The sequence below is a fragment of the Phalacrocorax carbo genome, chromosome 4, assembly GCF_963921805.1.
Source record: "Phalacrocorax carbo chromosome 4, bPhaCar2.1, whole genome shotgun sequence".
Lineage (NCBI taxonomy): Eukaryota > Metazoa > Chordata > Aves > Suliformes > Phalacrocoracidae > Phalacrocorax > Phalacrocorax carbo.
Genome location: NC_087516.1, coordinates 60,038,353 through 60,048,022, shown reverse-complemented (window position 1 = coordinate 60,048,022; position 9,670 = coordinate 60,038,353). Strand labels below are relative to the sequence as shown.

The 9,670-nt window shown below is 47.9% G+C and overlaps 2 protein-coding genes across 2 annotated transcripts in view; one reads left to right on the top strand and one right to left on the bottom strand.

The window, feature by feature from the left end:
* The window catches only part of HGSNAT (heparan-alpha-glucosaminide N-acetyltransferase), a 12,469-nt gene extending 7,738 nt beyond the window's left edge, over positions 1 to 4,731 (bottom strand). Inside the window, exons 1-7 of the mRNA XM_064450820.1 lie at positions 4,412 to 4,731; positions 4,069 to 4,208; positions 3,442 to 3,563; positions 2,391 to 2,460; positions 1,683 to 1,752; positions 504 to 610; positions 3 to 53 (exon numbers count right to left, since the gene is read on the bottom strand). Of these exons, the coding sequence (XP_064306890.1) occupies positions 3 to 53; positions 504 to 610; positions 1,683 to 1,752; positions 2,391 to 2,460; positions 3,442 to 3,563; positions 4,069 to 4,208; positions 4,412 to 4,669 (818 nt within the window). The 5' untranslated portion in view covers positions 4,670 to 4,731. The remainder of the gene's footprint in view (positions 1 to 2; positions 54 to 503; positions 611 to 1,682; positions 1,753 to 2,390; positions 2,461 to 3,441; positions 3,564 to 4,068; positions 4,209 to 4,411) is intronic.
* On the top strand, positions 4,474 to 8,987 carry POMK (protein O-mannose kinase). The gene is made up of 2 exons (XM_009512613.2): positions 4,474 to 5,332; positions 5,872 to 8,987. Exons 1-2 carry the CDS (start codon positions 5,045 to 5,047, stop codon positions 6,643 to 6,645), a joined length of 1,062 nt encoding a protein of 353 aa, XP_009510908.1. The 5' UTR covers positions 4,474 to 5,044; the 3' UTR covers positions 6,646 to 8,987.
* Positions 8,988 to 9,670: the final 683 nt, after the last annotated feature.

Sequence of the window (9,670 nt, the reverse complement as noted above, 5' to 3'; positions counted from 1 at the left end):
ACCAGTATTTTCCTCCTCCGTAGTTCACAAACACCATAATTATAAGAGAGAGCCTAAAAAGACAAAAAACCCAAAAATTATCGCATTGATGGAATACACAAACATGAACACACGATTAATGTTTACCCGCATTAAAATATCTGGCTTATTTTATTTTTAAAGCAAGATTACGTACAAGGTTTCCAGCTTTGCCAACCAGGAAGCAGCATTTCAAATATCATGGGTGGCAGTGAACCAAAGAAAGCCCCTTCACATAGCGTTTTCGCACTGAACGTATCTTGTTCTTTTCCACCCTCTGCCACCACTTTAATGTTTCCTCAAACTCAATCAACTGCAAAGCGTTTCACAAAATCCAAGAATTAAAAAACCTTGATTATCTTCCAAGTAAAACAGACCTCCTTCAACCATCCATCTGCTATATATTTCCATACACTGTGAAACTGCCATTGGGAAAATCTCATTCCCTTTGGAAGAGTTGCTTTTGAGCAAGGTCTTATGCTCACCCTCGGAACGTGTCCAGGGAACGCAGCCGCTGCCGAGAGGCTGTGCTCCACAAACGCGGGGTGGGATCACTGCTAACAGAGTCTGTTGCGTTTGGGGACCCAAGCTCCTTTGGGAACAAATCAGACACACAAAAAGCAAGTCAGTAGCTGCATCAGCTGCCTAGGAAACAGAGATCAGCAAACCGCAAACTTTCACATACTGTATTTGTCTTTGTTCTCCCCATCTTCCTCTTCCTTTTGTTTCCCCACTTGCTACTTCTAACCCCTTCATGGCTCCACCATATTGCAATAATATTTGCCAATGCTCCACACTCCACCTTTGACCACGGTGGAAACAACAATGCAGTGAAAAGAGCCTGTGTTTGAGACTCATGAGAGTTGGGTCCAGTCCAAATCAGCCACAGACTTGCCATCACTGTGAGTGCTGCTTTACAACAGATCTGAGCAGATCCAGTTGCTGACTCTCAAACAGGATCCATCCCATCCCAATGGCACTTGCTGACACCACAGAGAGACTGTTTAGAGAGCTAAACCAGCAGGAAATGAATCCTTTTAAATGCAGGAGTGGCTTCTTTCTAGTCAAGTTCCCTAAATCACTCTGATCAGCCCCAGTGACAGCATAAAGAAGCAGACATTGCTATAACACAGCTATGGAGATGAACAAGCACAAGAATCACCACTGAGCTCTGCTCCCAAGTCTTTTGTTTCTATACAGCTTTGGATCTCCTAGATGCGAAGCCCAGACTGTCCTGATCTATCTACAATCCAGTACAAAACACGGCTCATGCAGAAACGCCAGCTTTAGGGCTGCCAGAGAAATCTTGACTTAAGCATAGATCCTGCTAAAATTCCTACCATCCTGGAAGCAGACATGAAAGCTGGCATTTCTTCCCTTACGTTGGCTATGTCAGAAGGGGACAGTATTTTCACTGAACATTTGCTTCAAGGGAACTAAAGAGGGCACAAAGCTGTGTGTTCAATATTTGCATGGAAACCCAGTGTAGCACTTTCAATTGACATAAAATTGTCTGTCTGACACCAATACAAGATTTGCCAAGGGGAACATGCACAAAGGGAGGATGACTAGTAATAAACAAGTCCCTAGATGTCCGGATAGCGCGCCCTCCTCAGAGATCAAAACACTGCAGAATGCAAATTAAAGATACTGTGGTCACTTACAGAATTAATCAGACGATCAGTTTCTCTGGGGTTCAGTTTCTTGTAAACCCACTTTCTGACTGGATCAATTCTGAAAATTAGTAACAGTTTAAAACACAAAACAAAACACAAAGTGCTTTATAGCCAACTTCATCTTAATATCAGCTATCTAGCAGCATAAATCAAAAGTTGGGATAGTCCCTTCTTCTGTTTTCGCAGCTCACATATGTGATACTGAGATTCAGCCAGTATCTGGGACGTCAGTTAAGTCCAGCTAAGTCCGGGTTCGGAGGCTTTATTCTTGGGTTGTTTGCAGGCAGGAATGACTCAGGGCATTCTGTACACAGGATGGAAGGCTGCATATGCTACACACACTTGGTCCCACTGACTTGTATTGCCAATGCAGGGCTAGACCCAGGAACAAGTCACGGGAAGATAAGGCAGGGTTTATGCGAGCTTACAGAGGACGTCAGCTGCTCTGCAGTAACTGCTCTACGCACAAGCTAACAAGGCTGCAAGATATCCCTCAAGGGAAATCATATCACTCTGTATTTATTATCATATGGACAGCTACCACAGCTTAACTTGTACATGGCAACCTGATAACAGGATCTGATCTGCAAAGAGGGCTACAGCAGGGCTCAGAAGCACTACTGTGCTATGACATGTGTTTTTAAACTGGCAGCCCCACTTCGCGTGCAAGGAGGTATTACAATACTGTTCACTTACTTCATAAAAAGGCGGCCAACAATCAGGATAGCAAGGATCCCCATGTAAACCAGGAAAGCAAAGAGAATAGCTACATGAAAGAGAGCAGAATGTAACTCTATAAATGATCTAACAAAACCACTGAGAAGCCTGGGCTTGGTCAAGCATGACACAGCCATGACGAAAAGCCCAACCCACCAGCCATCACACCACCTTCTCCATGCAATTCATATCCCCAGCCTGTGTCCCAGGGAAAAAACAAACAAACACACACACACAACAAAACCCCAAAACAACCCAAAACAAAAGCAGGCTAGTTTTAAAGCACAGGTCCATGACCACACATCTCAGCATATAACAGGCAAAATAAAACCGCACTGCACCGCAAGGTAATGGTGAGAAAAAAGTCCATGTGCTATACATTCTGAAGAAGAAACTAGTGATTTACAAACAGCCTCAGCATGAAGAAGAGAGGGGAGAGGGTAATACACCAAGTGTGCAAGCATGGAGAAATTTTCTTTACAGTTGGAAAACTGGAAGGACTGAAGAATAACCGAATGTAAAGGAAAAGAATGGAAGAGACATAGATGAAAGTTTGAAACAGCCCTGGAAAAAGAGATCAACAAAAAAGCAAGATGTGAGGTTTAAAATTAATAGCGCAACAACAAACAAAAATCCAAACACTGTACGAATTGTTTCCTATTTTGTGAGAGAAGCAAGAAAGAGGGAAGAAGAGGGAGGATTCTGGGTACATACATAAACGTGCAGGGAAACAGGAACTAACTACAAAAATAGCTCCCTCCGGACACAAAGGCACTGATTTTTCTGTGCTAATCCCTGCGGCAAAAAGGTTGTGGTCATACAGTGCATTATGTAAAGTGGCCTGATCCTGGTCAGGGCCTCAAGATGGGTGTATAAAACATAAGGGGGTAAGATGCTGAGAGAGAAGAGGAGCAAGCCCATGACACATCTTCAGCACAGCACGAGTGGCTGAACAGGATTTTTAGGAAGTTGGTTCTGCTGGGAGATGTGGGAGTTGTAAAACGAAAGGGGAAAAGAGAGCATTACATACGGAGGTAGCTGTTGATAGGGCCTTCATTGATGACTAGGTCACAAGAAACAGTTTTGGCGCTTGTACTTAGGGTCTTTACCACAAGGGAATAATTGCCAAACTCTCCAAAATGATACTGAATCCTGCAAAGGATAAAGGAAACAAAACTTGCTGAGCCATTACCGCTATGTGCAGGTACCACAGCAGCATTTAGGGGCTGTAAGCCTGAATGCTTGTAGGAAAGGCAAGCTGAAGACTTGGCCTAACAGTATGATCTAGAAAGGAGCTGCCTGGCTCTGCCTTTGCCAAGCATTACCCTCCCCTAGCCCAACACAGGTGCTTTACCACACACGCACTGCCTACTACATCACCTGTCGAACTACATCCTCTCTGCAAGAGAAACCAGGCGCTTGCACACGCTGGCTCAATGCATACCATTTCAGCTCCTGCTCACACCTAGATCCTTTCAGCACAATTACAGCGTGCGCCACAGTTACAGCAGTGGGGGGAAGACTGAAGGTCTAGGTCTAAACAGTCAGGAAAAAGGAGGTGATGAGCACGCGATAAATAGGCACACAGATTCAAGAAAAAAATCCCTAAAATATAGGGTAGATCTATGCAGGTGTTCTCTGGCGCTGGGTCACGTACTTGCAGAGCTCTCCGTCACCCACAGAGCCATTGAGCAAAAGGGTGAGTGGATGCTGGGTATCGACCATTACTGCCACCGTGCCCGGTTCTCTCAGGCTCCCGTTGCTTGGTGGGACGAATGCTAGGAACTGATACAAGCACTGTGGAAGAAGAGGGTGAAGAGAGCTCATTAGTGCCAAAGGAGAGTGAAAAGGGGTCCTGTTTGCATGGCGGTGAGGGAAACGGCAAGGGAAGGTGCCCAGGGGCTGGAGCAGCTCCCGCCGCGGGGCTTCCCGGCGTGCCTCTCGAGGGTAAAACCGCAGCGGAGCCACCCGCACCCACACGGCACAACCCCTCCGCTCACCTGGTGGCAGGCGCCGGACAGGGCGGCGAGGCGGAGGCGCGGGGCCGGCAGCTCGTTGCGGACGACCAGCAGGGCCTGGTCCATCCGCCCCGGGGGGCGCCGCTCCACCGCCGCCGCTGCCCCACCGCCGGCCCCGGCCCCGGCCCCGGCGCCCTCCGGCGGGCCCTCCCCGTGGGGCTGGGTGAGGCCGGGCGCCATCAGCAGCGCGCCCAGCGCCGCCGCCGCCGCCGCCGCCACTAGCCCCGCTGCCGCCGCCATGTCGCTGCGCTCCGCCCCGGGGCGGCGCCGCCGCCGCTCCGCGCGGCCGGGACGGGCCGTCGGTCCTTCCACCCGCCCGCCCCGCCGCGCTTCCCGGGGTCAGGCGGCCCGGCCCGGCCCGGCCCGGCCCGGGGCGGCCGGCGGCCTCGGCCCTCCTCCGCAGGCGAGCAGGGGGGTGCACGGCGAGGCAGGCGCCGAGCTTGAAACCGGTTTTAACATACACCGCTGCCGCGCGGGGCCTTCCTCCTAGGCGGCAGGCTCCGGGCTGCGGCGCTGCGAGGCAGCAGCTATGTAGCCGGCAATGAAAAATCCCGGGGCTGGGAAGGGGGTCCTGCTCAGCCTCCCTCTTTCTCGGAGAATGCAGACGGCGCGGCCATGGAGAAGAAACCGCACTTCGTTAGGAGGGACTTTCCTCCCAGGGAGGTGTCATCCATCTCACTGGCGGTATTGCTTGCCACCGTCCTGCTCCTCAATGCCCTTCTCTACCTGTACCTCAACAAGTTCTACATCTCTTCAGGACGCGCCGAAACAGACCCTGGCCTCTGCTCTTTCGGGTACTTCAAACTGGGAGCGGTGAAGAACTGCTCTCCGTGGCTCTCCTGCGAAGCCATAAATAGGGAAGTCAGGAAGCTCAAGTGTGTTGGCGAAGGCGCTGTTAAAAAGGTGAGTTTGGTTTTCCTTTCTTCCCTCCTGTGGATAAAGAGCTTTCACTGTTTGCTGGCTAATTAATGCCCATACTGCTGTTACAATTATCCTCACAGCAGCTAATTACTATAGACATCCAGGGGCATACGGCTACTGATAAGGTACAAAGAACAGGTAGGAGAGCGTGACCAGAGTCCTGGGCCACCTCCCTGACACCAAGCGACATCCAGCTGCACCAGAAAAATCACAGAGGTCAGTGAAGCGCTTGTGGAACGTGGTTCAGTCATGGCAGAGTAAGACTGGCTGGTTGGGTGGTATGAAATAATTTAATTCATCTGCATTACCCATTCCAAAGAAAACTTAGGAAATCATGATGTAATTACAATGCCAGTAAGGGCTTGCTGTGGCAGGCACGTGGCCCTGCCTAAAGGCTTGACTGTGCCTGGTGACTGTAATTTGCAGTTCTGACTAAGCAGTCACTCGGAGGTTCACGGCAGCTGGTATCAGTCAGTGGACGAAGGCTCTCCACGTCTTATGTGTCTCTTGTGTGTTCTCAGGTCTTCCTTTCGGAGTGGAAGGAAAACAAAGTGGTCCTTTCACAGCTCACCAACTCAGAGCTGAAGGAGGACTTTCTTCATGGACTGAAGATGCTGAAAGCACTTCAAAGCAAGCACGTTGTCCGGCTGCTTGGCTACTGTGAGCAGCAGTTCACCATCCTCACTGAGTACCATCCTCTGGGCTCCCTGAGGGGCCTGAATGAAACTCTCCACATCCCCAAGTACAAGGGCATGAACACCTGGCATCGCAGGTTGATGCTTGCTATAGACTATGTCAGCATCATTCGGTACCTGCACAGCAGCCCTCTGGGCACCTTAGTGATGTGCGACTCAAATGACCTGGACAAGATCCTCTCCCAATATCTCCTAACAAGTGACTTTCACGTCCTGGTTAATGATTTGGATGCTTTGCCCCTTGTGAACAGGAGTGCCGGCAGGCTGGTGAAGTGTGGTCATCGGGAACTCCAGGGCGAGTTTGTAGCTCCTGAGCAGCGTTGGCCCTATGGAGAAGAGGTGCCATTTGAGGATGACCTCATGCCCCCCTATGACGAGAAAACAGACATCTGGAAAATCCCAGATGTCTCCAATTTTCTCTTGGGCCACGTTGAAGGAAGTGACATTGTGCGCCTGCATTTGTTTGACATCCACGCAGCATGTAAGAAGAAGGACCCAGCTGAAAGGCCTTCTGCTCAGGAGGTCTTAGACACCTACAGGAAAGTTTTAACTCTGCTCCTTCGGGAGGCAGCCATGCCTAGTATGAGGGAAATGTTATAACGAATCATGAGACAAGCAACATACTGAAGCTGATGTCCTTCCTATTTATTTAGCTTGCCTGAAGGGCAAAATCTCTGTCCCCAAAACTGAGAAGAACAACCAAACTTGTACCTTTTGATTTAAAAGAAAATAAATCCACCCAATGCTGGAGCTGTGCAAGCTTCCCATTGGCAGGTTTAATCTATCATTGGAAGAAGAGGAGGGAGAGAAATTAAATTGTGTGGGTGCAGGGGAAATAATAAATTTTCTTTTGCAACATTTACACAAAAATTCTCTTAAAAAATCTAAAGAAAAAGAGTTGAAAAAAATATTGGCCCACTTACACTGGTTGGCAGAGGACTGGAGAGCAGAGACCACGGCATGTCCCCACAAGCTTTGTGCCGATTCCTGTGGCTTTGGCCCACGTCTCATCTAGAAAGTCCTCACCCACCTCCACATGGAGTAAAAGCAGTGGGTGAACCCCAATGCCAGAGCCCCAGTGGCAGTCTGTCCCTGCTGGATGGGGAATAGATTGTTTTGGAGCTGTATGGCCATTGCTCCGTGTGCCCCATACCCCACACCAGCAAGCATGTGGCCACTTGGTAAGCAAGCAGATGATGCGGGTCCTGAAGAGTCTGCTTACAGAGGCGTGTGCTTGGTTTTCAAGCCTTTAGCCTGTAGTGTTCTCAGATGGACTCTTTGAAGTTGTAAAACTGGAGTATCTTTTTTTAATCCACAGATATCCTGAGCACTCTGGAAGAGAGCTGAAGTGTATCTTTTTTGGGTTCACTTTTCCTTGCTGAGTGTCATCATGACTTGATAGAAGCGGGGAGAACAAGGAATGGAAAGAGAATGTGTTTTCCTTCCATAGCAATGAGTGCTAAACAAGAGCTTTGGAAAATAAAAGCACTATATTCAGAGTGTGCAACTCTGTTGGGTCTGAATTCAAAGCCCATTAAGCATAAAGAAAGGCTGCTTTTTTGTTTAGTGTGTTTAGAGAAAGCTTTTGGTACCTACATGGATGTTACAGCCTTGTACCAACAGCTGGAGAGGAAGAATAATGATGCCTTAACCTAGCAGTTGGCTGTTTGGTGGGAGTGGCATGTACTTGTTCTCTTGGTGAAGAACGAGTAGTATGAGTGAGGCACATGGACTCTACCATTAGCACGTGAGGACTTTCTGTTTGCAGGCTATGTCTTTGAAAGTCCTGAGAGTCTGAGACAACTTTCATGTTTTGACTTGAGAGGTGTTTTGTAAGCAGAGAAGTACATAGTCCTTTCTGCAGAAGAGTTTGGTTCTGTTCTTTGCTGTGCTGATATTCCTCTTCACCTAAACAAGCCATGTTACGACCTCACCAAGAACATGCGGTCCGTTTGTATAATATTGAGGCACACCTGTGTTCTGTTACTACCAAAAATTTATTATAAATGGGAGAACTTTCCCGCAAATTACTAAATTCATACCTGATTTCATACAGTGCCAGCAGGGGCCCTTTAAAGGCTGCTCATTATAGCTTTCCTTTCCCTCTGGCCAGTCTATTTCCTTAAATTAGCTGATTTTTGCCATTTTTCAGTTGTGCAGTCCTTCCTGGCGCTTTCCTGCTCAGGCTGCAGGAAGCAAAGCTCAGGGTCGCCAAAACAGAACAATGATTTTGGGTGCATCATGTTTGTTTTGGACTTTGACTCAAAACACCTTAAGGAAGCCTTGGGAAAAAGAATGCTCTCTCTGTTGTAATTGTATCATCCAGCCCATGAACTCTTGAGCTGTTATTATTAGGATTAGAGTTCTATAGTTCCAGCATGAATCTAGGATGTGCAACAGTTGGAAAAGCATCCTGTTATAGCTCCTCAAAGCCAGGGATCAAGCTTTGAAGGGCCAAGAGTCAAATCTTTTGCATGTGACCCCAGCAATAACTTGTTACCTCTTGTTAGCCATCATGTATGCCTGAAAGAAAAAGCAGCATCTGATGGCTGTGAAGTAAACGTACCATGCGTTTTTTGTCAGAGTAGCAAGGACAGACAAGAAGAACCTGCCAAGCTTCTTATGCTGGTCTCTCTTGGTTAAGACAAGCTTCTGCTTGCTCTGTGTGTACTGTTGCACCTTGCAAACTGCCATATTAATTTCACAGAGTGAAAAAAACGAGGACAAAATCTGCTTCTGAATAATTGTCTTGCCGTGGAGATGTCTCTCTCTGTTCCTGGATGAAATAGTTACAAAGTTTTTTAAGAAAAGATGTCTCCCTAAATATTCCCCCGAGTTCTGGGTCCTTCACATGTCTCTTCCCCATTCCCTCTCCTTCAGCTTGTGTGTTGTTCAGCGTTGTATTTCAGCAGGAATAAATTACATTTGTTCTGAATAGAGCATTTTGGAGCTTTGAAGTTTTTTTTTTTTTGGATGTTGTTCCTATCTATGAGGAAACACTAGATGGCACCATGAAGGTCAGCTTAGCATTAGTTATTAGCAGTTGCAGTCTCTCATGCCTGAGCGTAGCCGGGATCTGCCCTTGGCACCAGTATTTTGCTAGCAAACTTCCATAAACCCCTAAAAGGCCGCATTGTTTGCATTAGAGTGTCTGTAGTAACAAGACCTATGTCTATAAGGGCTGTCAGAAAAGCCACATGCACCAGTCAGAGGGGTTACCTCCCCTTTAACTTGCTAGTGGTATTTGTGTACTTTACCTTCCCTTTTAACATCCACCTGGTGCAACCTCAACTAAGCTTGAGTGTCACCTCCTTCCAGTCTTTCAGTAAAATCAGAGGAGTTTGCATCCTCTCCATCTTTCTGTTTTTCCCCACTAACCCCTTCCACAATCTCATGATTGCATGAATCCCATCCTTCCCACATTTACAGCTTCTTTTCCCTTAAATGGAAGAGGCAAGGCCTCACTGAGATGGAAAAAGAGGCAGGACAGCCCTACATGTAGTTGCCTCTCCTCTTGCCAGTTCTCCCTACTGACCATTCCAGTTTTCACCACCAATGACAGCCTTGGTAAACATTATGGGGCTTTGCTGCCTCAGTACAAGCTGCTCTTATATATCTGGTGGAA

Coding starts and splice junctions, on each gene's coding strand:
- POMK (XM_009512613.2), top strand. CDS start 5,045: ATGGAGAAGAAACCGCACTTCGTTAGGAGGGACTTTCCTCCCAGGGAG. Junction 5,333..5,871: donor GCGAAGGCGCTGTTAAAAAG/GTGAGTTTGGTT, acceptor GTGTGTTCTCAG/GTCTTCCTTTCGGAGTGGAA.